We start from the raw sequence: 25,706 nt of genomic DNA on the forward strand, positions 1-25,706 counted from the left end.
AGTAGATCTATTTAGTGTCATTAATATTAATACTTTTTATAAATTTAGATAGGTATAAGAAACTTTGACTTAGAAAAAAACTAGTATTAACCAGCTCACTAGTTGCTAGTGGATTCAAATCATAATTTTGAGCCTCTTTGACAGGGCTCCTGCAGGGGCTTCAGCTCCGGCTCCTGCAGGAGCTATGCCAAACGTCTGTTTTGGAAAGGGCTCCGCATGGGGAGCCGGTCAAGAGCCGGAGCCATTTTTTACCTGCGCAGGAGAAGCCTCAAAAACGAGCTTCGCGCGACTCCTTGCTGTGGGTTCACGTCGTCTAGTGCGAAGGAGCCGTTTTGCCAAACGTTTTCCAGAACGGCTTCACCTCGAGGAGTTGCTCCTTCAGAGGAGTTAGAGCCGAAGCCATTTTCAGCCAAACGGGCTCTTTTATTCCAGTCGCCTCCCATTGGCCTGACTAGCCGCCAGCGATGATTCATCAATGTCCTGAAGCTTCCCGATTCACGTTACCTACCCAAAAATTTTCAAACGGTTTTGGTGTCAAAGCACACAACCGTACATGAATTCACGTACGTGAGTACGTCCCTGTTCATGAAACCTTGCATGAAAATGGCTAGCGAGGACCTGGAAGGCTAGCACAGATCCGAGACAAATGAAAATTCCAGCATGTGAGTTTCAACATAAATCATATATGTTTGCCGTGTCATCAAACAGGTGCCCTCGTAACTTGCTTGATTAGTCAAGTTCAACCAAATAGGTTCAATTTATCCACATCATTGAGGTCTATCACCACAACTATAGATTGATTTTTACTCGTAGTCAAATTTTGTTTGTAAAGGCGGTTGTAGCAACTGCCTCTACCCAAGGTCTATCACCCTACTAAAAATTGATTTTCAGTTGAAAAGACTGATGTCTAAGAGGGAATGAATCAGGTCACTTAAAAACTAAGACAAAAAACCAAAGAGTTCTAACGTCGGAGAGTTTTGCACCCTATATTTTAATCTATGAACTAACCTAGACTAGGAAGCTAAAGTACACAATGATAAATGTAATAAGTAAATGCGGAAAAGTAAATAAGCTAGAGAAGCAAACTTCCGCTTGACAATGTTTTCAAGCCAGAGAAAGTGCTTCACGACAGTTGCGACTTGCGAAAGCACTTCTAGAGCTCTAGTAATCGATTCGAATTATACTCGCAGCGAAAAAAAAGCATAATTCATAAGGGGGCAAGAAAAAAATAACAATGTTTCATAGGAACACTTGTACTGCGTGTTTCTCACTCGTGAAAAAAGGGCACGGGTAAATCTGAAAGGGATTTAGTAAACGGGAACGTGCGATCTCTCACGCGGCCACGTCGAGGCGAGGCCAGCTACCGTTTCAGAACCAAAGATCGGTTTCACATCATGCCACCGCCCACCGCTAGACTCCCAAAACCTTTGGAACCCGACCCGTCGTCAGGTCAGCGGTCAGCCACTCTGCCTTACCATGGTCCCAAAACATAAACCAGCAGTGCCTCATACGACACAAGATCAATTCTGCTTCGAGCCATCGACTGCCACACGCATCACATATAAACCCGAGACCTGGTCTTGCGAAAATCAGTGGACGGCGCTGCAGACGGCAGAGCGAAAGCGGCTTTCAGTTTCAGCTGGCGGGACGAACCCGGCAGCGGACCCGTTCTGTCTCCATTGCAAGACCTGCCTACGGTCTCTGCACAAGAATTTCCGTGTATATGAGTGATATATCAGTATCATCAAATATCAATATCATCAGTGATTGGTGAGTCTAGAAGCGGCTATGTTCGTGGTATCACATCAAAACTGCATCAGCCAATCAGGCAAAACAAAATATCAGATTTGGCGTCACACGAATCGTGCAGAAAAACCCATACAAGTGTACAACTCCGTGATAACAGAGAGCTGATGTTTCGGCTGCCACAAGAAGAAACTTTGCACATCATTTTCACCATAGCATTACCGATGAGGTACTAACGAATATGAATCCCGCCAAATTGAATGCTGATCCATTGTTCCAAGGCCATCACTGAATAGCAACTGTGGGAATCCAACAAGATCATCAACCCTCGCTGCTCGTTAAGTCATAAGGCAAACTCCATCTCAGCTCGTTTCAGGACACGTGAAACCATAGAGTAGAATTCAGGTTCTTCTTCTTTTATTCGATCGAGTGTGGTGGATTCATGTGCGTCAGCCTGCATAAATAGGAAAAGGTGAACCAATGAACAGGAAAAGCCCACCAGTCCTTTCGTCTGCAACATATGCCATCTTGTTACCTCACTAAACTTGAGAAGTATTAAGTTTGAGATGCCAGCAGCCTTTGATTTGTCCCACCTATAACAAAATAATTACAGGAATTAATGTTAAAAAAATCTCGTTGAAATTTAAGACATTACCAATGCCAAGCCACTTCAGAATTACAAGCTAACATCGCTAGTTAGCCAGGTTATAATTCATATCGCACAACTTAAAAGCTGACAGTCACCCTGCGCTAGAGATAATGCAAGTTCGATTTTGCTTTTCCTCTACCAAATCAGATACGCTGGGAACTTAGGTACTGCCACAAAAAGCATGATGCATCTCAAGCCACGCTATCAGTTAGAGAAGGAAGCGTACCGAACAAGCATTAGTTCATTGACAGATCTCCACATTTTCCGGCCAGTGTCCTTCTGACTTTGGTCTCTAGCACTTCGACCACGCCACAATTCTTTGACAACGTACATTACCTCTTCAGCATCTACCTTTAGATTGTAAAAGAGAATGTTACAAATGTACAGAAGGATATTACAAGTGAAGGTGAAGAATTCCTTTTTCACATGTGCTGGTGACAATCAACATAAATAAATAACATCTCAACTACATAATGCTCCATGAAAATATCTTATTTCCAGGATATGAAATTACATAGCAAGAAACATAGTACCAGAACTTGCTCGGCTGTCCCATACATCAGCTCCTCATGCTCAATAAGACGCTGATGAAGTATACGGTAATGATCCAAATCCAGGTTAACAACTGGTTCAGTTTGAAAATCTAATCCAGCAAGCTGAGTAATCACATAGGAGGCCATAACTTGACCAAATATTGCAGGGATGGTTCCCAGTACTGGTATAATGCGAACCCTAAATCCTGGCACAATCTGTGGAATAATGCATAGCATGTTGTCAATAGTTACGTACACACACATCATGCACTCCTATAATATACAAGCAACTGAGTGTTCTAGAGGAATTTAATTAACTCTTTGTAACAAAAATTTTTGTTCGGAAAATCACGAACAAGCATGTAGCAGGAGGGTGGTAATACAAGTCCTAGGGGAGCTGACCTGGTAATCTGATGGAGTTTCCTCTTCTTTTGAAGCTTGAAAAGGAAGCAGCTTTGCCTTTGGCTTTTCCAATGAAAAAACTACCGGTATTCCACTCTCAATTCCATGTTCTTTCTTGAGCCTGTACCTCACCTAAAAGGAGCAATCACAACACCCCATTTGCAGCACATCTTGACATGTCAGTTAGCTAACGAATGAAATGGCAGCTTACAGTGGGACAGTTTTTGGAAGAAGTATCAAACTAACCGATCGAGAGAGGGGATCATTGCTTGATTCTCTCAAATCTGCAACACGAATTCTGGTGGGATCAGCTCGAGCTCCAGCCCCCATTGCAGAAAGTACCTTCAAACCTCTGCGCATGCAAGCTGCAAGGAGTGCCACCTAAGGGGCAAGGATATTTGAACGGTTACAAACAATGAAGACAACCATTGACAAGCTTACAAATGATATATTCGTAGGTAATGTTCAATGAAGCCATTCGGGCTAAAAAAACAGGTTTCAACTATCTATGCAGGGTGGCTTTGTGTATTGATCATCAGATACAGAGGTAAGGGAAATTTGAGTTTACATAGGAACTAGTTTTTCAAACAGTGGAACTACTACTACTGCCAAGACTTTCATCAAACTGAAAGCATGTGGTGTTGCATGGAGTATTAAGTTGATAACAACAACAAAACCTTTTAGTCCGAAGCAAAGCAAAACAGAACATCCAGAAAAGATTTAAAGCACAGCTATGCCTGAATACTGTATCTAAGCATGAAATGCATGGAAGGATCTATGTATTTTCAATTTTTCCGCAAAACGTGCATAGTAGAATTTTTGTTAAGGAGTTACATCACATGCGAGCCAACCACAACCTCTAAATCTAAGCAGGAAACTAGTACATGCAAGAACCTGCAACCTATAACTACTAGTACAAAAAGGAGGGTGGGGGTAACATAAAATAGGGGATTGCACAAATAGAAAAATGAAAGTTGAAGTTTGAATGCTAGTATTTGTTACCTTGGTATCAATGTTATCTATGCAATCAAGAACAAAGTCAGGCTGTCCAGAAAGAATTTCCGCCTCAGACGATGCATCATACAATTGCACTTTTGCATCTATTTGGCACTCTGGGTATATCATTGAAAAATGCTTCTTGAGGCATAATGCTTTTGAAGTTCCAACATCATCTCTGGTTGCCACAGCATGCCGGTTTAGTGATGAGAGTGATACCTTTCAACATATCATGAGTGCCTTGTTAATGCCCACCTATTATAAATGCAAGATGTCACTTACAAAATTGTAATGTTCACCCACCCATTTGATACAGCTGTAAAAGATACTTAGCATACTTTGCATGGTTATATATTATATCCTAGTTTTAACTAATAATGCAAGGGAACCAACTAGATGATTCCATGATTCTATATCTGATATGGTTAGAGATTCGAAAATGAATCCAGCATACGACCATGCATTCCATAAAAATGAGATCAAATAAATTCTCAATGTGTTGACAACTCTCTAAAACAAAAAAAAAAAGAACTAAGAGTCTGAACTGCTTAAGTGGTTGTATGAACCATGTGGATTAATCAGAAATGACTTTAGAAAAGGTTGGTTTAATTGTTTATAAGAAAACTGGTTTGCAGTTGTTATTCTCTTCTGATAAGTTTATAATACCTTGTTCAGATGGGCCTTTAACCATTGAGAACATGAGATGAGAATTTGTTTTAAGTTAAAATAACTAAGATTGGTACTCCCTCCGTTCCAAATTATAAGTCGCTTTGACTTTTTTGGTTCATCCATTTTGCTATGTATCTACACATATTATTATATCTAGATGCATAGCAAAATGAATGTACCAAAAAAAGTCAAAGCGACTTATAATTTGGAACTGAGGGAGTATATGATATAAATCTTAGTCAAAACAAGATTTTCCTCAGTCCTAGTTAAATCCTTCATAACCAAACAAGATTTTTGGTTGTTAAACCACGAGCTATGTTTAACTAGACATATTTCTAATTACTTAGAGAACAAAAAGGAAAACTAAGTGCATCCAAGTTTTCATAATTATACGATGTATCCACCTCTGGAACACACACAAATCCACACCTGATCAAAATCCACAAGAAGCAACCTGCCAACACCAGATCTCAGGAGCATTGAAGCTGCATGACTGCCAACCCCTCCAAGACCAATGACCACAACATAGGATTCAGTTACTTTCTTCTGAGAGTCCATGCCAAAAAATTGTATATTCCTACATTACACAAGTAACAGATTTTGGTAATCAGAAACACCACGAAAACAGCAATATCCTGAGCATATTCGGCTAAAGGTACTCAGCACATTAGAAAATGTGGCAAAAGTTTTGTTTGTAGTGAAAATCAAGAAATTAACAGGTGAACTGCTAATAGTAAGCTATGCACAGAAACAATAGAACACAATATTTCACTTTCTACACAGGAATGTAGAATCAAATGATGAAAAACATAATTGATTGATGGCAGCAATAAGTAGCATATCAAGCAATGCAGTTAGCTCAAATTTGTATATATCTATATCAACAAAATGTGGAATTATCTGGTTGCAGAGTATAAGTATCAAACAACAAGTAACTGGGTCAATCAAGTAGACAGCAAGAGATGGTTTATACTTTACAGTTAGGGAGTCGCTCCATACATATAGAACTTTACTAAGGAAAGAAACCAAAAGGTGCAAACCTTGTAAGCTGTTCAGAGACTACTTCATCAGAGAGAAGATCCGAGCTACCAACAGCGCCCAGATGCCTGTTGGACCGAGCGTTCCCTGATTGAAGAAGCGAACAATTTAAGATACCAGAACTTTGGAATACACAACCAACATCGCCAAGAATTAGTGATTTCAACAACAAAAACACAAGCCAATCTTAAAATTGCAATCGCTTTGCAAGACGACAGAATCTACAACTAGTACACGTTATCCTACTGCTAAACTGCCAACGTGAGCTAACCGCATGCGTACCAGCCGTCATTCCATTGGATTCCAGCAGGTTCCGCACGTACCCCTCTCTCCGCTTGGATCTGCGACATCGAAACGAAGCAAAAGCGTCAGCAGAACGCTCTGTGGCATCCAGGTCCAGCTTGGCGTGCGGAACGGGGAAGGGGGAAGTTGGGCCGGTTACCCCGAGAGATGATTCATGACAGCGGCGGCAGAGAGCGCGCCGATGGCGGCGCCGGCGCCGGCTGCGAGGAGCCATTCCTTCGCCCGCTCACCCATCTCCGGCTGCCGAACCCTTGGAAACGAATCGGCTGCGCGAACAAAATAGAAACGTTTCGCCGTTTCGAGGCTGTCGGCGCGGCCCGCTACGATCTGATGACTGCCGTTGTAGAGTCAGACGAAGGGCCACGAGTTGGTGGTGGGCTGATGGGCTGACAGGCCTCATCTGAGGCCGTTTTTTCCCCAGTGCGCGCTCGCTGCTAGGGTTTGCAGGGCTTGCGGCGCCAGCCCATCTCCCGCCCTCGAGCACGCGTTGCCGCTGTCCGCTTCTCGCCTTCTCCCCCACGCGCGTGGTCTTCAGCGTCACTGTTCTACAGTCTATTCGCTGGATCGTATTTAGCTTATAAGCCATGGCTTATCAGCCAACGAACAGTATTTTTCTCTCACACCAAACCAGCTAACAGTACTTTCAGCCATGACTTATAAGCCAAATCAGTCCAAACGAAGAGGGCGCTAACTTTTTTAAGCCCTCCATGCTACTGCCACCAGTTTGAGCTCTAACATCGTCAAACTACAGGTGTGAAAAGTCAAAAATACTCTTAAGTCTAAATATGTCATTATTTTTTTAGCATCTTAACGACTTCAAATGAAAAAAAACTCAAAACTAGAAGGTTATAGATCTCGTCGAGATCTATAATTTTCATATAAAAATTATCTTAATTTAATTCCGTAAAAAATATGATTTGATATGATTAATATATCTTAGAAAAATCATATTTTTTTACGGAATTAAATGCAGATAATTTTTATATAAAAATTATAGATTTCGACGAGATCTACAGCTTTCTAGTTTTGAGTCTTTTCATTTGAAGTCGTTAAGATGTTTAAAAAATTAATGACATATTTATATTTAAAGGTATTTTTGACTTTTCATATCTGTAGTTTGATAATATTAGAGCCTAAACTGACGATAGTGGCACATAGAGAAAAAAAATTATTACATCAAAGACCGCTGAATTTTTTCATGCTCCTGGCATTTTTTTTTTGTTACGGCACGCAAGCAATTTCCCTTTTCTTTTTTTTTTTTGCCGCGACGGAACTGTTTCTGGGCGCGGCTTTCGTCGCCGAGCACGACTCCAGATCGACCGACGCGCGGCTCCCGGCACCAGGTTCCGCGACTTCCCCTCCCCGGCGCTCGGCCCCTTCTTTCCGGGCCAGCTGTCGAAGGAGAAAGAAGGATCTGCGACCTCCCTTCCCGCGGCCACCAACAGCGGCAACTCCAGGCGTATGTCCTTCCCTCCCTTTGTGTTTCTTCAGACAGTTGAATCAGTCCTGGATTTGGAGCACTACCTACTACTGTGATAATCGTAACTGTAGCCTGTCGCATCATTTCTTCAGACAATTCTGGTGATTGCTGTTTTCCATTGGTTTTGTGGCGGCCAGAAACTGTCTCTGCTACATATTTACTATTACTGGATACTAGTAATTGCTCTCTATCCTTATTGTGTTGCTGAAATAATAAAAAAAATTCTGCTGTATCCTTATTATGTTGTACTACTGACTTTATGCTTATTTAATTTGGTGAGTTAGAACAAAATCGTCTTATTGGTTATATGTGCTGGTTTTTTTTCACAGTTTGGGATATGCCGCAGGAAGGTAATTGGTCACGAATGATGTCCGAGGCAGGTGGGATTGATGACATTGCAATTTTACCCATTGGTACCAGGCATAGTGGACCAAAGAAGAAGGCAATCTATGCTGCCAAGTACTCTCAGGAGGAAGATCTCCAATTGTGTGAATCATGGGAGAACATCAGTTTGGATCTTATCACTGGAAATGAGCAACCTAGTTAGGCCTATTGGAAGCCAATTCATGATAACTTGTAGGGGCTTTTGCGTTTGTACCCTTATTTTGTATCAAAATTGTGATTTTACCCTCTTTTTTTTTACTTTGTGAATTTATCCCTACTGTGCCATTCACGAAGCACTAGTTTGCCCCTGCTCCGTCATCCACCCCTAACGGTATTAAACTTTGTACAAAAGGACATGAATGCCCATGCGATTTTGTCCATGTTTGTTATGCCTAATTGTGATTTTACCCTGATTTGGAATTAGACTTTTTTATTGTATGCTGACAATTGATTAAATTTGATCAAATATATTTGGCACAACTTATAATTATTTGAACTCAGATTTAATATTGATAAATATTCAAAATTTTGGGACCAAAAGGTTCATAATGATGATAGATGTAACGCCATAAGAAATATTTCGATATAATCTTTTGTGTGGGACAAAAAATCTTCAATGTATAAGAATGCATGTAGAACATCGGTTAACAAACTATATAAGTAGATGCATGCACTGATAACCTTAGTACCTTACCACATAGGAATGTCATACAGTACATGTTTTTCAGCAAAAGTAACCGCCATACAAGTTGGTTCATGTAACACTACAAGCACTAAAACTACACCATGTATTTACTAACCAAGCTGAAAAAGAGAATGACATGAATCAGCTGTTGTTGTTGCATCCTTCATAAAGAAAGGAGCCGGGCCGGAACACACTCTCTGGAGCCTCTGGCTGTGCTCGTCCGAGTGGAAAGAGAAATCCAGCGCGTCTAGGCTCTCCTTGGATGGTTGAACCACATGCCGCTGAGGAATGTCCAAGTTCAGGCCGACGACCCCCTTCTGGCGAGGGTGCTTGTACCCTGTGCCCAACCCATTCTGCCTCAGCTCGGCGCCACGACTGAACTGCTCGATGAATGCGCCATACTGCTCCCTGCCGGAGCTGGACCTGACGATGGACTGCGAGAACCTGGTGCGCCGCACCCACGAGTAGTCCTCGTCATCCATCTCCTCAAAACCTCCGGCCATACAGATCCCTAGTGCAGTAGATTAACAACTCGCAGCAAGAACTGAATAAAGGGGACCTAGATGAGGCAGGCGCCAGCAGGACGAGCACTAGCTGACACTAGAGCTCCGCCCAGTCGACCAGGTAGGCGCCGTATTTGATCCCTTCCAGAGGGACAGGAAATCCCCCAAACTCGACTGCTCCAATCCGACGCGCCATCCGCCGATCAGAGCCCCTCAAGGGAAAACTACAACATTGATCTACTCAAAGGAAAATCACAGCATACTACTTCAGTGATCCAATACTCAAAGGAGTTATTTTTCCACTGTCTCCATGCCATGCTATCGTCCACCCACCACATGATATCCAATATCGTCAGCATGTGTTCCTGCAACCAGTATTCTTTTTGCATCTTTGGCCAATGGAAGGAATGGCTCCTTCTGATCCTTGCCATTTTTTAGAAGTAACAAAGACTTGCGAACAGCCTCACGCCCTAGTAATCGATGTTCCTGAAAGGTCAACATATCGCCTATCATTAGTGACATCAATTTTGAGATGGCTCAAACAGAAAGATACGCAGAAGTTTGAAAGAAACCAGAAGCATGTTACCTTACAGCCAACTATGTCTAGTAAAGATTGGTCTGAAAATGGATGCTCAAACACTCCAGAAATAAACTTAACCCTCAGAATTCGCTCAACAGCATCATCAATCCGAGACATTGGTATCTCCCCGTCTCCACCAAGAACACAATATCGTCCAAAATTTTCTCAAACCTGTGAGGTATCATAATCTGTAGATTGCTCAATGTAGGCAAAACGAACAGATGATTGAGGAATGCATTTCATGTGAACACTCAAATAACCATATACCATGTCCATTCCTGCATTTACTGATTGTGCAATGCAATAGCGATAATCTGACCCTTGAGGCTTTTGTGGCTCACAGATCCTGTCAATGCCCTCCCAATCTAAAATGAGAAAACCCTAAAACAGGAGGTTAGACACGTCAAATTCACAGACCAACCTAAGCTTCAATCATTATACAAAATGATGGCAGTAGGCTCGGGTACCTTAAAGCCTAACTTGCCCTTATCCACGTCAAATTGGACCGGATCAAATCCGAATCCAAATCAAACAAGGCAAATCGCAGCTGCTCCTAGTCAAAGTGGCAATCATCATGGGCACGGCTACGAAGCAGGAAGCCAATAAAGGTTCGGAAGAGCCTGAACCGTGCGAGGAACTGAAAAGGGATGAGAGAGAGGGATATGCACGCACCCACGGGCACAGGAGCACCGGAGAGAGGAGGCCGGTGAGGCGATGCCGCGTGACAAAGCGGAGTCGCGGATGAGTTGTTCGTCCGGCCCCCGGCTGCCAGATGGAGAAGCCTTCCTCATGCGCACCGCACGCCTCGTCAGTCATCGTCACCACGTAGGGCGGCGCGGGTGCGCATCCGGGGCAGATCACGGGCGGTCGCGGAGACTGACGCACGCCGGCACGCGTAGACTGCGCCTGCGTGGGAAGTTGTACGGTGGGAGGCCCGCCGCCGCTTTGTATATTCGTCCATTATGCGTGGTGACTTTAGCGGGGCAGCAGGAGGCGGGCACGAGAGCCTACGTGGGGAGGAGGAAGGAGGGGAGGAGGCAGCGCAGAGACCCCCTGCCAGGCGCCGCCAGGAGCCGCCCGCTCCGCCCACCCTGATGCCGCTCCGCCCGCCCCTACAGCCACGAAGTCGGGCGCCCAGAGGAAGAAGACGACCCGTGGCCGGGCGCCGCCGAGACCTGCGGGCAGACGCCGGGACCTGCAGGCTTACGTCGCCGGTGAGCTGCGGCAGGGCGCCCGCCGCCGCCGCCCGGCGCGCGCACGTCGACCCGCGGGCGGCCGCCGCAGCCTCCCCGCGCCCAGAGGAAGGCCGCGCCCGCACCTTGGAGCCGCGACCGGGAGGCAGCCCCGCGCCCTTGAGGCAGCCACTCCCTACGCCCGAACCTGGAGTCGTGGCCTCTCCTTCCCTTTGGTGCTTCTGCAGCCACCGCCGCTGGAAAAGCCGCGGCGAAGCCGATGTGAGCGACGACGCCCTATGCGTTTGGGATGAGGAGATAAGATAAGGGGCACTATAGTCATTTGGCCTTTGTTTTTCAGTTTTAGAATTTTTTTAATTCATTTAATCCATGTCTATCTGACGGACGTCAGAAGCAGGGGCAAACAGATCGTTTAGTTCAAAATAACAGGGGTAAAAACACAAAGTTGAAAAAGGAAGAGCAAAATCATAATTAGCTTACTGGACAGGGGTAAGAACACCATTTTTCCTAACTTTTATGCCAATAGAAAATTTGCATCTGATAGGAATGCAAATTCTCTGGAGTTGCTGATTCTGTTTAAAAACAAAGATGGGAACGGGGGTACGGACGGCCAGATGGTGATCTGATGACAAGCGAACAAGGATGGGAACAGGGATGCCACGCCTGCGATATCCGTCATCCCCGGCAAGGCGGCGATACTGCGAGCCGTGAGCGGGCCTGAGAGGGAAGGGAGAGGACGGATGGCAAAGATATCATCATCACAGTAACCTCACGGTTGACTAGTCGGCATTGGACTCCTCCTGCAGTGCAGGTGGAGATTGGATTGGGTCGATAGCTATTGAGCCGCTGGGCTGCTGTTTGCGATTCAGTACGTTAAGCTCGCGGGCCAGCTGGTTATGTTAACTAGCTGAAATGCTAACTTGGCTCATTAAGATTCGATGTGCTCTTGTCAGAAAGTCAAGATCACTCGCCTAGCTGGGCGAGCTTATCAGTAATCGTGCCAGCAGGGCAAGACCAGGACAGGCGAGATATCACTCGCGTTTGGTACAGTTACATATTGTAATGGAATACAATATGTGAGAGAGTTGACTAGCAATATTGTCAGGGATCGTCCAGTGGGCTAGCATGTACAGCCCATATAGGCCCATCGCGACAGGGGACAAGCCCATACAGGCCCAAGGCGGCAGGGGACAAACACTACAAAGGAAGCAAGCTGCAGCAGTTCAGGGAGGAAACAATTTATCAGAACATAATACATTTCCCTTAGTTTACTGTTCTTCTTCCTTCTTAAGTCTACCTTTATGTACTAGTTCTTTCTTCCTTCACTACTCCGATCTCTCTCTTCTCCTTAGATTTTGTATCCTACTTGCTTGAATCTAGTTATATGTGAGCAATCTAGTCAGGTTGCTAACAATTGGTATCAGAGGCAGTCGATTCTCGGTCTAGCACCATGAATCCCACTACCGCCCGGTTCCTCCTCGACGAGATCCACAGGAGGTTCGATGAGTTCAACGCTCGGATGGAGCAGCGTTTCTCGCGGGCCATGGCTACGCTGGAGCCGCGGGACGCCGCCGTTGAGATCCGCATCGACAGTTTCGAGCAGTTCGGCGCGACATCACAGGTCGAGGCCGACAACTGGGGCGGCCACTTCAACGAAGGCGATGACTCCGACGAGCAGCACTACGGGGCATGATCCATCGTCGCTGACAACTGGGGTGGGCTGTTTGAGCAGCCTGCCCACATCCTGGAGGAGTCGGCTGCCACCGACGCTGCTGACGGCGCCGACATCTCCCTCGAGCTCACGTCCATAGACCAGATCCGTGGCGAGGGTGCCGTCACTTCCCCCGACCTCGACGCGCCCGCGTGCCTCACGCCCACACCCATCATTTCTACCACCGCGGCTTCTGTGCCCGTGGAGATTTCTCCAATGGAGTTCAAGCGCCAGACCCAGGAGCTCGAGAAGCCACCCTCGTCGTTGTCTCAGGCCGCCGTGGCGGAGGAAGAGACGCTCCGTGCCATCTTGTTCGGCGGCTACGTCGGCTCCTTCGGGCTGGAGTTCGTGCAGTACGTCGAGAGGAAGCATGTCGCGCAGCAGGAGGCCGAGCGCTCTAGGTTCCTTGTCACACGCGTCAAGTAGGAGAGGCTCATCGCCATCGTCCGCGCTGAGCTACTGGGCACTTGCGACCGCGTATTTGTCGGCGTTGACCTTGAGTCCCGCAGCTTCCCGCTGTGCAACTCTGTCCCCAAGGCCTAGTTCCGCGTGGCCAACACCGCCGCCGCGGGGGATTCCGAGCTGCGCACTGTCGCCGTCTCCAACATCTTCTCCACGTAACCAAGCCCACTCCGCTGTGTTCGCCTCACTTGCTGCTACATGGACGAGCACCGGGCCAATCCTCGCTTCCGTCTCGTCAACAACGAGTACGCGCTCCACGTCGTCCCGCTCGGTGGCTACGACGGCTCCCTCGACGATGACCCGGCGTCCAGCTTCGCCCACCTCGATGCGCCGCTCGACCGAGCCATCGGTCACGTTGGCCAGGCGCTCGCAGCAGCCGCTGCGCTCCATGCAGATGTCGTAGGTCTTGCTGATGGTGGGCTACTGGCATGGGTTGTGGCTGCGGAGTCAGCGCAAACCAACTGCTCAACTGTTTGCTCCAATGGTGGCACCGGTGTGCTAGTGTCCTTGCCAACGGCTACACCGATCACTTCATCAACAACCACTGCACTGCCCACTGCTCCAGCTACTCTAAATGAGGTAGCCACACCTGTGCTTCCTGCAGCCGAATTCCATGACATCCCAAAGCATGACAAGCCCAAGTCGGTCGCTATGGTGACTATTGCAAGACAACCTTCATCTACCTGGATGAATGCTCAAGTGGAGTTCAATGAAATGTAGTGAAGGTATATCACCAACCTTACCTCTGCATCTTGGATTGGTGTTGTTCTATCGGGTAGTAGTGCCACTAAAGCTGTTGATGACCAGATGGTGTTTGTGGAAATGAGTGCTCAGAATACAGGGCTGGCTATGGTTGACAAGGACCACGATTAGAGCCGGAGACCATCACCAACCTCCGCTCGACGATCCTAGCTGCTTCAAGCCGTCTAGGTGGCGGCAACCACGAAGAGTAACAAGCGAATCTCGTAGTGAAACACGAACACCAAGTGCCTCTAGATGCAAACACTCAAGCAATGCACTTGGATTCACTCCTAATCTCACAAAGATGATGAATTAATGATGGAGATGAGTGGGAGGGCTTTGGCTAAGCTTACAAGGTTGCTATGTCAATGCAAATGGCCAAGAGAGTGAGTTTGAGCCGGCCATGGAGCTTAAATAGAGAGCCTCCATGAATAGAGTCGTTGGCTCTCTGTTCACTGAAAAATCGAGGCGATCGGACGTGCCGATCAGATCGACCGGACGCAGGACCCCAGCGTCCGGTCGCGCGATGCACGCCACGTGGCCCCTGCTTCAAATGCTGATCGCCTGATCTCAACGGTCATCAGTTTATTTAAGTTATAACCGGACGCACTACAGTGTATGATCGGACGTAGGACCCCAGCGTCCGGTCACTTCTAGTAAGGTACCACTCGCGATCGGACGCGTCCGGTCATACCCGACCGGACTCACCCAGCGTCTGGGCACTCACCGTCTCCACTGTGCGCCGCCACATCAGCATGACCGGACGCTGAACAGTGTTCAGCCTGCGTCCGATCACCTGAGTACCATCTTCTTTTATAATTGACAGGACGTTGCTCCCTAGCGTCCGGTCACCACGTGACCAGCGTCCAGTGTACTCTGTGAAACCCTGTCTTTTCTGTACAGGGCGCCGTTGAGATTTCGAACCCTTACTCCAAGTGCTAAACACAATGTGTATCACCTTTGTGCACGTGTGTTAGCATATTTTCACAAGCATTTTCAAAGATGTTAGCTTTCCACTAGATTCTAAATGCATATGCAATGAGTTAGAGCATCTAATGACACTTTGATAACCGCATTTCGATACGAGTTTCACCTCTCTTAATAGTACGGCTATCGATCCTAAATGTGATCATACTCTCTAAGTGTCTCGATCACTAAACCAAAAAGCTCCTAACAATTTCACCTTAAGCTTTTCGTTTTTCTTTTTTCTTTTCCAAGTCCAAGCATTTGATCATCACCGTGCCATCATCATCATCATGTCATGATCTTCACTTGTTTCATCACTTGGAGTAGTGCTACATATCTCATAATCACTTTGATAAACTAGGTTAGCACTTATAGTTTCATTAACTCACCAAAATCAAACTAGAGTTTTCAACACGTTGTTCAAGTAACTTTGCTTGCTCTTGGCGTATGCAATGCAATTTTGCTGTGCTGAAAGTCTGAAAGCAAAGCCGTTCAAGTAGCTCTGCTTGGTCACTTGCGCAATGTATCCCATGAGGGTAATGAGCGATAATTAAAACAACGACCGCATTAAAATGGTAACAGTAGTTTGGCTTTTCAAGTGTAGCTGGTTGTTGTGCAAATACTCTGAAGTCCCCACAAGAAAAAATATTGATGAAGTCTTCGAATAGAAGGACCAGGGTTTGTAAAAATGCAAATATAGAGTGTGTCATCATATATTACCAAGGCAGAGAGGAACTACCTTCGTAAAAATGCCCGAGTATAGTGTCATAATCATATATTACCAAGGTACAAAGAACTATCTTGGCGGCAAGGAATATAAAGACTGTTTATCTTTGTATATGGTGTTCACAGCTTCTTGTTATCTGAAAAATACTAAGATCTCTCCCGATCTTCTTTATTTTCTCCTTCGCTGTGTCGCATCAGGAGGATTTTGTAGTTACAATTTTTATCTAATGAATGATGAAGAAGCCCCTTTTGCAAAAAAAAAAAAAGGAAGGAGAAAGATATTTAGGGTCTCTTTGGAACATAAGATATGTAAAACATATGATTAGAGTTACATGTCACTTGCAATTCTACCAGAATTGAACCCACAAGATACAGTACAGGAATTAGAAGAGAGAGACACAAATAAAGTTTCCAAGACGTTAATTTTCCCCAAAATTCTTATGAATCGAGCCATTCCATTGAAATTTTGTAGGATTTTAGGATGACCAACCTTTTGTTTCAAAGATCACTTTCACTTAGGAAAAATTTCTATTAGGGTTAGGATTGAGAGGGGCCTTTACCTCGCCCTTTATTCTTCGTGGGAGATCCTCACCGTCCGACCCATTAGTTGCGGCCCAGATTCTCCAACATGTGTGCCGCTTCCGCCCCGCCATTGCCTTCTCCTCCCGTTGTAAGCCCAAAGCCAGTTTCTCTAGCACCGTCGTCGCACGGACCGGTCAGGCTCTCCTCGCTCACTCCAAAGCCCATGGCGCACCGCGAAACCAAAATCTCGCAATCCTAGCCAACCCCAGCGACCTAGCGCCGTCGTCGCTCGATTCCGCCCCGTCGCGCCGGGGCCCCCAGAGGGTCGCAGGCCATCGCGAGCAGCTGGGGGTTCCGCTCCGACCCGAATCCGAGCCTCCCGCAGTACGCAGCGGGTCTCGTTTCCGGACTCTTAGCAGGTAATCGCGGAACCCCTCCTCCTCCTTGGTAGCTCTGTCTGTGGCGATGCAGCCGATGCTACTACGATTGGTTTGATCCCTGCTTCGGTTTGATCTAGGGTTTGGAATTTCTGAGGTGATTTCAGCAGGCCAATCGCGCTATAGCTTGTGTCTGCGTGTGCGTGGTTTTCTTTTGGTTTTAATTCGGCGCCGACTGTTGACAAGGTCTGATTGGAATTTGAACTTTGCAGGAAGTTTCGCGCGAGGGATTGATTGATTCCGGAGCTGGAGATGTACGGGCAGGGAGGGAGCTTCAATCCACACTATCGCCATGGCGCGCCGCCGCCGCCCCAGCAGCAAGCCGGGGTGGCTGGGTCCTTTCCCCAGCAACCTGTGCCACCACCGCCAGCGCCATACCCACAGCACCCTGGATTGCGGCCTCGGCCTCCACCTGGGCCATACCAGCATGGCATGCTGCCACCGCAGAACCAGCCATACCCCTTTGCGCAGCATGGTCAGATGCACCAGATGCCAATGCTGCCCCAGCAGAGAGGTTATGCGCCGATGCCAATGCCAGGGATGCTGCCTCCGCAACAAGCTATGCATCAGGCCCCTCCACAGTATCCACCCCTCCCTCCACCGCCACCTCGGCCATCTGCCCTGCCGCCTTCTCCTCCTCCTCCTCCACCACCACCACCGCTGCCGCCGCCACCGCCAGCATCACAGTCTTCTCCTCACACACCTGTTGTTGCACAGTCATGGGTCGCAGAGGCAGAAGCAAAAGAAGGCGCATCTGATGGTGGTCGTTTTGCCAAAACTCTAGAAGCAGCTACTCAGCTAATAGTTTCTGATGACTCAGATATGGATATGGATGGTTAGCACTCCCCTTTCCCTCCTCCCTCATCTCAGTACAGTCCCTCCTCCCTCATCTCAGTACAGTGATACTATTACTCTGTTTGAAACTTGCACTTTTATTCACACTGCTGCATTTGGCGTCGCAGCAATGACAACTGATAGTTCATACGATGAAAAACATCACTGTGCATGAATGTTGTACCTGACTTTGGCATTTCAGCTTAATTTTCACTTCATCATGTTTCTAAACATTTATTTTATCATGGCAATTTCCAGGGGATGAGGACTCTCCATCAAGGCAGCCCCTTACCCCAGAGAATTCTTCGCTCGTGACTGCTGAATGTACTGGAAATGTTAATGTGTCAAAGTCTATCAGTGATGTTTCAAGCCCGGGCAAGGATTTGCCACCTGGTAGTGGTGAGAATGCTAAAACTGCGCATGCAACTGAGGACGGTGGGAGCACATTCCAACTAATACAAGGTTATGCCTCCGATGACAGTGCAAATGAGGCCGATGCTGGTCCTGAGGGTGCCAGCACCCTCGTGATATTGCCTGAAGATAACATGCACAGTCATTCGAGTGATCGAAATACTGAGGTCGATTATCAGAAACATGTTGATGCAAAAGGAAATGTGAATACCCCTCATGGCACGGAGCAAAATGGTAAGGCTGAAAATTATCATCTGAAGGATGAGAGCAACCCAGTGAAGCATGGCACAGATGTGCTTGGGCATCTGTCCAAAGAAGATACAAGTGACAGTGAATTTGAGGGAGGTCAAAGTAGTAAAAGGCATGGGAGGAGACAAAAGAAACGAACCCGGAGCAAGTCACCTCAGGGTAGAAGTGGTAGTCCAGTTGGGGCAAACAAGTGCAGCCCATCCCAAAGGTATGATGCCTTGTACCTTACCTTGAACTTTAAATAGATGCATCAGTTCATCTGTGTAATTATATTTCTGTATTTAGATTTGTTATAAGTTATGGCATTCGATATGTATATCTTGCTCCCTTTGGAAGTGTAACAGTATTAAATTTCTTTCAGTTCCTCACCTGGAAAGCAGAGCAGGCCACCATTTGCTAAGCAGGTTCATCCTGCTGGTGATGGCAATGATTCAGGAGGTAAAGTTCCTCAGCAAGAGGGCCTGGCATTGACATCCAAATTGGATAGTTCTTCTAATGATTTAATTGGCAAAGTGGGAGATAATGCTGCGTTTGATGTTGCCCTTGGGCAGCATTGTCACAGTGACAATTTAATTTCTGAGCATTCACAACCAGTGGCTGCTTCTGCTGGTGCTCATAAGATGCAAAGGCCATGCCCCCCATCGGAGTCTCGATCAGACTTAATTGTGTCTTCATCAGCAGGTGACCCAATTCTTATGAGCCAACCTGCTGCAGGTGTCCCATATATGTCTGTACAAACTACCAAGAGCTCCATGGCGTCTGATCATCTCCAGCCTCATCCTCAGAGTTTGTGTCCTCCTGAACACATGTCATCCTCAAATATGATTCAGCCACCAGAACAACCAACATTTGCAACATCAGAATTCCCTCAAATGCAGTTCCAGCATAAAGTTATTGCACCAGCAAATGAGTTCCTGCAGAACCAGATGAGAAGCTACCCTCCACAAAATGTGTCTCATCCTAGACCATTCAATTTCCATCATCATACTCTCCCACCAGCAATTCCTTCTAACCAGCAGCCTTCTGGTGTAGGTCTATCTTATTCATCTCATCAGCCTCCATATGGTCAGCACCAACCTCCTGGGAATCTGGATTCAGGAAGTAACTTGGTTTATCCCTCTTTCCAGAGATTTCCATCAAATCTACCAGGAAGTAACAATCTTGGTCCCTTATCTAATGTCGATTTGACTAAATCGTCTATCAAACCCCACTACAATCCATTTGCATCAACCTTTGATAAAACAGATCCAAGTCTAGATATTGGGGATCCTGTAAGCCCTAATGCAATTGGTTCTGTTTCTACAACAGCAGAACACATGAATACACTGTCTCCTTTTGGTCGATCCAGAACACATGCCCATGAAAGTTCTGCAGAACCTGTGCCCAATAAACAAAAGTTATTCCGTCAGGAGTTTGCTTCTGGTGCTCCATATGATCCATTGCTTGACAGTATTGAACCATCAAGCAGTTCAATCAACAAGGTAGATCTTCGTAAAGAGAAGAACTGGAGTGCTGCTGATAGTCGTGGTGCATCAAAACTTATGAACCTAGAAGTGGAAAGTGAAAATATGTATGGACTGGGGGTTGTTGCTGAGTCAGAAGTTGAGGGACTTGGAGAGGTGGCAGCAGATACTGAGGCAGGTGTGGTGGAGAATGCAAGTCCTGAATTTTTAGGTGCTAAAGACTGGAACTCAGATATCCCTGGTGATGTTGACAATGACCAAACATTGGACAGAAATAAGAAGGGTAAAGACTCCAGGTCAATGAAGCTTTTTAAGATTGCTATTGCTGATTTTGTTCAGGAAGTTCTTAAGCCATCATGGAGGCAGGGTAACATGAGCAAAGAGGCTTTCAAAACTATTGTCAGGAAAACAGTTGATAAGGTTTCTAATTCAGTCCCTAGTAGTCATATTCCGAAAACACCTGCCAAGATGAAACATTATGTACAATCCTCTCAAAAGAAGGTGACCAAATTAGTAATGGTATGTCTATTGTCACTAGAATATTGGTTATTTGTGTACATATTCTTTCTGTTCATATGTTTGTAGCATTCTGTGACAATATGTTATGCAATAGTCTTGTTCATGGCATGTGAACTGTTTAGCACCTGAACATCATGGAGAAGTGGAAATTATGCCATGCCTTGATATTTGATACTGAGAAACACTAGTCGCAATTAGTTGGTGTCATGCTATTAAGCTCCTAAGCTCTGATGTCCTGAAGTCCGTGTTATGTTATCCAGCCATTTGGTAATTATTTAGTGGAGTTTGGCAACATATCTTTATATTTTTATGTGAAATCTCCATTCTGGTACTGTCACTTAATTGAGTATATTGTCTACATTTATCTTGTTTGGTCATCATATGGCAATAATTTGTTTCATCACTTGGACCGACATCTTGATTTAAGTTTCTGAATTTCATCATGGGATTCAAAATCTGTCTGGATCAATAGGCCCCACATAAGTGGATGACATACATGTCAAGTTAGAAATGTTTCAAGCTATAATCTGATACTGTGCTTCCAAGTTTTGAGCTCACATACTTTTTCTGGAATGAGAAAGCTTTGTATCACACTGTTTACATAAGAAAATGTGATTCAGCCCCCAAATCTGATATTTCCAAATCAAGGGTACCATATTCTCCTTTTGAGCTGTTCGCTTGTTGGTTTCAGCCAGCCCAAACCAGCTAGCCAACAGTGTTTTTCTCTCACAACAAATCAGCACCAGCCAGCCCAAACCAGCCCAGAAACCAACCAGCGAACAGGCCGTTTAGCTCTCTACTGTGCTATTTTCTTGTTCAGCACATGTTTGTTTCAATAAATATCTGGCTCCACTGACTTGGTTTATTTTCTTCAGGGGTATGTCGACAAGTATGTGAAGCCATAGAGTAATGGGGCATTGTGTGGAGCCAATCAGAACTGTTAAGGCTCCAGAGTCTGTGCTGCATTCTACTAAATGAGGCTGCAAATTGGGTAATCTTTCTGTATTCTACTGAGACTCATTGAGGCTGCTGATATAAATCCTCATGTTCCGGAGTCCAGGACCCATCAAAACTCGAGGGCTTTTTGAACTGCTTTTCTAAGAACTCGTAAACTGAAACAGAACTTAGAGGACGCGTCAGCTTACCTGCGCCAAGCCCTCTCAGGTCTGGAAGTCACTCTGTGCATTTGGTGCTGTTCCCAAGACGCTGCAGCCTGACGAGCACCTCTGTAAAGACCTTGGTTTGGCTCCTCCGGTAAAGAGAAAAAAGGCTGAAATTTAAGATGAAGTAATGTTTGTCGCTTACTCCGTACATGTTCTAGTTAAAAAAAAAAAAAAATATATATTACTTCATGTTTGCGTTGCTTCGCTTCATGTACAGCGCTGTAGACTGTAGTAGACGTTTACTATTTTTCTTCTCAAAAGGGAAATTACCAGACAATCCGGAGGGATTCTTTTGATTAGTATTAATTACTGGGACGTGAATTTTGGTGTGCTAGCTTTTAGGCTAAAGATTCTTTGAACAGTGCCGTGATTCTGTGAGTCGATTAATGGATCGTAATGAACTGTGAGGTATGATGTACTCGCGCTACCAGCGCGTATGCCGTATGGTTTTAATGGTTATATAAAAGCGCGCTGATCACTCGATTATTCACGTCCGTATGCATAGGTATCTATAGTTGCTGATCATTTAGGTCCAATTTTTAATGCAGGGATTTTTCTGTTTCCTATTCCTATGTCTGATGCTTATAAAATTCCTGTATAATTTATGGGAAATTCCTGCGTTCTAAAGGCCTCAGTTATTTGAGTCTGTCAGCATCAGTATCGAGGATCAGCAAAAGGCTGGCAAACTTTTTATTTGCCATCAGAAACGTAGGACTGTTAGCTTACCACCCCATTAGCCCATGGGCCATGGTAGATCCACAAGCAAGCAGCCCATTAAAAACTTAAACTAAGACCAGACTCATCTTAATCAGGAGGCCACTTGTCTTCCCTGAAAAGCGATCATTAATCAGCCACTGTCACCATCCATCGATGTGGGGACAGCTAGCTCTCTTTCGGTTCCGGCCGTCCCTTCCTTCGAGCCCGCACGATCCTGGCCGTCCGTCCAATCACGCCGCAGCCCGCGCCGCGCACCCCCCCGCCCCTCGCTTTTGCGAAACAGCGACCGCGCCGCGCGAGCCACGGCCCGCATGAGTCTCTAGCGTAGCGTCTCTCTCTATCTCCCGTGCGGAGATCCTGCTACTTGCCGGTGGGGTCACCGGTCACGGCGAGGAAGGACTGCGCCTTTCGCACTGGCGTCCATTGTGTCGCGGTCGGCGGGCCGCGGGGCGGGCGGGCAGTTTGCTCTAGGAAACACGGCGGCTACCGATGGCGTGGGGCGTATACCTGCGCGGGGCCAGTTTTTCGGTGGAAAGCGACGCGCTAGGAAAGCGTGCGGAGAAATACGTACCTGAAGTGTGACCGGGCAATTTAGCTGGCGTCGTCCTTACGTGGCAGTGACTAGGCAAGTTAGCTGGTGTCGTCCCTACTGATCGGCGCCGATCTCCTAGAGATGACCTGGCTTCCAGTGCTCCTCTGTCCTCGGCCCCAGCCGAGCCGATCCCTGCTGCCGCGAAGAGTCCCAAGCTGACAACGGCATTAACTCCGTTAAGAAACCATTCTTAATGTAGCCAGCGCAGGGGGTTTCCCATGCATGCCCAGTGAAATTAAATAAATATTTTCCAAATATTTTAACAAGAATCCTTGAAGGCTAGGATTTTAGACAAAAATGCCTAACTTGGCACTCTAGTGTTAAAATAGAAAATAGCTAGAATATGTAAGCAATAACTTTCTTATACTGATCTATATAATAGAAGGATGTGGCTAACGCACGGCCATACGTGCGTTAAGCGGGGTCGCACAGCCGTCTCCTTGCTCGCACTGCCCCCTTCCCTTTCTTTCTCCTTGACGGCACCTTCTATCTCTTAGGCGACCCTCGTCCCCACTCCCGCCCACCGCCCTGCCGCGGCTATAGATGGCCATTCGGGCTACAAGGCCCGGCTCGGGGACGAGCCCATGCTTGGCACGCCCTGGAGGTCAGTAGGCCGGCACGGCCCGTCAGGTACATCGGACCATGCCGTGCCAGCCCACGGGCTATACCAACGGCCCAAGCACGGCCCTCAAGGGGGCGGGCCATGCCGGGGGCTCGACGTGCCGTTGTCTCCCACGCTGGCCGAGGCCGCCGCTGTCGTGCGTTGGAGCGTGTTGCCGCCGCTCGCCTGGGGGCGCCAGTGTTGGAGCCATGGCGTGCTGCAGTTGGCGCCGATGTTGTGCGTCGCGCATCAGATCCGTGGAGGAAGAGGAGAAATCGGAGCTGGAGGGGCGGGCGACTGCAAGAGGGAAAGCGCGTGCAGTGCGGGATGCGCGGTGGAGGGGAGTAGAGAAATCAAAGTAGCGCAGGGAAGAGGAAGGTGTGCGACCGACTCTGCACAGCAGAATAGCTGAACAAATGTGCAACGGCGGGGATCGTGAGGACTAAATTAGGGTTTTCATATATTTATATATATGGGAAGTAAATAAAGTGGGCTGATCGGGCCGGGCCAGGCTAGCACGTCGGGCCAAGGTAGAGGCCCAAGGACGGCCCTAGAGTCAGGCCGGGCCAGCACGGGCCCGATGGTCGTCGTGCCGGGCTGTGCCAGGGCTGAGCCAAAACAGCGGGCTATGAGCCGTGCTGATGGGCCGCGGGCCTTATGGCCATCTATAACCGCTACGATCAAGGGTTTCACTGGAGCTTGCGGCCGTGGCCACGCAACTTCGGCAAAACCATAGCTCACCCGAGGCGCCACCATCTTCCCCTTCCCCCTCCGCTGCCGCTGCCACCATGGCTATGGCACCCCTGCCCCGATCTTGCGCGGCCGCCTCCACCGCCGTCAAGGACCCTAAACCGCCCGCTAGCATCCCACCACATGGATGGTCTTCCTTCCCCAAACCCTTTTCCTTCTAAGGCCGTCGGAGTATGGGAAGATGAGAGGGGGAGCTCGTCGGAACCCTAAGGAGGAGGAGGAGGAAGCCTACCTCGTCGGATCCGCCATGGCCATCGCCAGATCTGACCGTATCCTCCATGCCGTTGTCGGATCTGCTCACCGGAGTTAGGGAGCAGGTCGTCGGGGGAGAGGGAGAGGGGGAGAGGAGAGTCCATGTCGCTGCCGGATCCGCTCGCTCGCCGGAGTTGGGAAGGAGGTCGTCGGGGAGAGAGAGAGAGGGGGGGGAGAGGAGAGAGGGCGCGGTCGGGCAAGATGGGAAAGAAGCTGTGTTTGGTGTGCAGGTGTGCAGCACATTTATCGTTCGCACACCCATATTAAAGTCATTGCCATAATAAAATTTGAAGTTTGTTATTTTCTTTCCGTGACCGCCACACAGTGGTTTTCTTTATCAGTGGAGAACATTAGAAGCTCTCGCCCATTCAAAGCCCTACACATAAACTAGATTTGATAGTGTCACAGATGAGAGGTTTTAAAAAGGCAAGAGGTAGATAAGAGGAAGTTGGAATCCTCTTAATATTCAATTTTTGGGTATTTCTAGGATCTTTCATATTTTGGTCTAATGTTGGAGCTCGAGGCGATTGCGGCATACTTCGAGTTATGTTGTCTATGATCAAGCCTAACCTGACTGATACCTTTTTGTTACACCCTTCGGCTCTTATTTTTGGGTGTTCAAAGGAAAAGACGTGAAGGTAAAATGCTACCACTTTGGGCAAATAAATAAGCCCTATTTTCTTTGGCCTTCTTTGCTATAAGTGGAGTCCTACCACTAGTGTATCAAGATATAAGTTCATTTTGGTTTGTCCAAGACTATTTATTTGAACTATGACCATCAATGTATAAAATTTTATATAGATTTACAACACGAAGTTGGCAGCATCACTATATCTAATAAAAAATACTTTCATAATATATAAGTCTTTTAGTTAATTATTATATATCGCCTACACACCCGTATTACAGTCATTGCCATAATAAAATTTGAAGTTTGTTATTTTCTTTCCGTGACCACCACACAGTGGTTTTCTTTATCAACGGAGAACATTAGAAGTTCTCACCCATTCAAAGCCCTAAGCATAAACTAGATTTGATAAAGTGTCAGAGACGAGAGGTTTAAAAACGACAAGAGATGGATAAGTGGATGTCGAAATCCACTTAATAATATTCAATGTTTGAGTATTTCTAGGATCTTTCATATTTTGGTCTAATGTTGGAGCTCGAGGCGATTGCAGCATACTAAATAGGTGGGAGTTATGTTGTCTATGATCAAGCCTAACCTAACTGATACCTTTACAGTCTTCGGCTCTTATTTTTTGGGAGTGTTCAAAGAAAAAGACATGAAGGGAAAATGCTACCACTTTGGGCAAATAAATAACGACGCAACTAGCGCCCGGACGTTCGGCGCGAGCACGCGTCCGGACGCCCCAAGGGATCACCTATCCGATGCAATAGAACGAGCGCACCCCCGCATCTGAAAACAAGC

General features: G+C 46.7%; 2 protein-coding genes and 1 pseudogene across 4 annotated transcripts; 1 reads left to right on the top strand and 2 right to left on the bottom strand.

Moving 5' to 3' along the window:
• Positions 1 to 1,741: 1,741 nt before the first annotated feature.
• On the bottom strand, positions 1,742 to 6,606 carry LOC136528531 (tRNA threonylcarbamoyladenosine dehydratase 2-like). 2 transcript variants are annotated; one of them, XM_066521507.1, is made up of 11 exons: positions 6,476 to 6,606; positions 6,316 to 6,374; positions 6,036 to 6,120; positions 5,425 to 5,572; positions 4,333 to 4,545; positions 3,577 to 3,711; positions 3,331 to 3,462; positions 2,929 to 3,144; positions 2,622 to 2,746; positions 2,282 to 2,339; positions 1,742 to 2,200 (listed from the first exon to the last, which is right to left on the bottom strand). In XM_066521507.1, the coding sequence occupies exons 1-11, from the start codon at positions 6,568 to 6,570 to the stop codon at positions 2,090 to 2,092; spliced, it is 1,377 nt and encodes a 458-aa protein (XP_066377604.1). In that variant the 5' UTR covers positions 6,571 to 6,606; the 3' UTR covers positions 1,742 to 2,089. The 2 variants fall into 2 exon arrangements, 1 of the variants encoding a protein (XP_066377604.1); XR_010777103.1 differs by lacking the exon at positions 1,742 to 2,200 and having other exon boundaries at positions 2,622 to 2,742.
• Positions 6,607 to 9,650: 3,044 nt separating this feature from the next.
• LOC136525881 (uncharacterized) lies at positions 9,651 to 12,309 on the bottom strand (annotated as a pseudogene).
• Positions 12,310 to 16,479: 4,170 nt separating this feature from the next.
• Positions 16,480 to 21,686, top strand: LOC136527217 (zinc finger CCCH domain-containing protein 55-like). Of its 2 annotated transcripts, XR_010776727.1 has the most exons (6): positions 16,480 to 16,708; positions 16,939 to 17,561; positions 17,819 to 18,428; positions 18,582 to 20,202; positions 21,078 to 21,193; positions 21,324 to 21,686. XR_010776727.1 is itself a non-coding variant. In XM_066519846.1 (5 exons), the coding sequence occupies exons 2-5, from the start codon at positions 16,979 to 16,981 to the stop codon at positions 21,105 to 21,107; spliced, it is 2,844 nt and encodes a 947-aa protein (XP_066375943.1). In that variant the 5' UTR covers positions 16,480 to 16,708; positions 16,939 to 16,978; the 3' UTR covers positions 21,108 to 21,686. The 2 variants fall into 2 exon arrangements, 1 of the variants encoding a protein (XP_066375943.1); XM_066519846.1 differs by having other exon boundaries at positions 21,078 to 21,686.
• Positions 21,687 to 25,706: the final 4,020 nt, after the last annotated feature.

This window comes from Miscanthus floridulus, chromosome 19, assembly GCF_019320115.1.
Source record: "Miscanthus floridulus cultivar M001 chromosome 19, ASM1932011v1, whole genome shotgun sequence".
Taxonomy (NCBI): Eukaryota; Viridiplantae; Streptophyta; class Magnoliopsida; order Poales; family Poaceae; genus Miscanthus; species Miscanthus floridulus.

Excerpts from the sequence above, each read along its gene's own strand:
- LOC136528531 (XM_066521507.1), bottom strand. The coding sequence starts at position 6,570 with ATGGGTGAGCGGGCGAAGGAATGGCTCCTCGCAGCCGGCGCCGGCGCC. Across the intron at positions 3,463-3,576 it reads ATGATCCCCTCTCTCGATCG|GTGAGGTACAGGCTCAAGAA; the intron begins GTTAGTTTGATA and ends TGCTCCTTTTAG. Across the intron at positions 2,340-2,621 it reads AATGAACTAATGCTTGTTCG|GTGGGACAAATCAAAGGCTG; the intron begins GTACGCTTCCTT and ends ATTTTGTTATAG.
- LOC136527217 (XM_066519846.1), top strand. The coding sequence starts at position 16,979 with ATGTACGGGCAGGGAGGGAGCTTCAATCCACACTATCGCCATGGCGCG. Across the intron at positions 18,429-18,581 it reads AAGTGCAGCCCATCCCAAAG|TTCCTCACCTGGAAAGCAGA; the intron begins GTATGATGCCTT and ends AATTTCTTTCAG. Across the intron at positions 20,203-21,077 it reads AGGTGACCAAATTAGTAATG|GGGTATGTCGACAAGTATGT; the intron begins GTATGTCTATTG and ends TATTTTCTTCAG.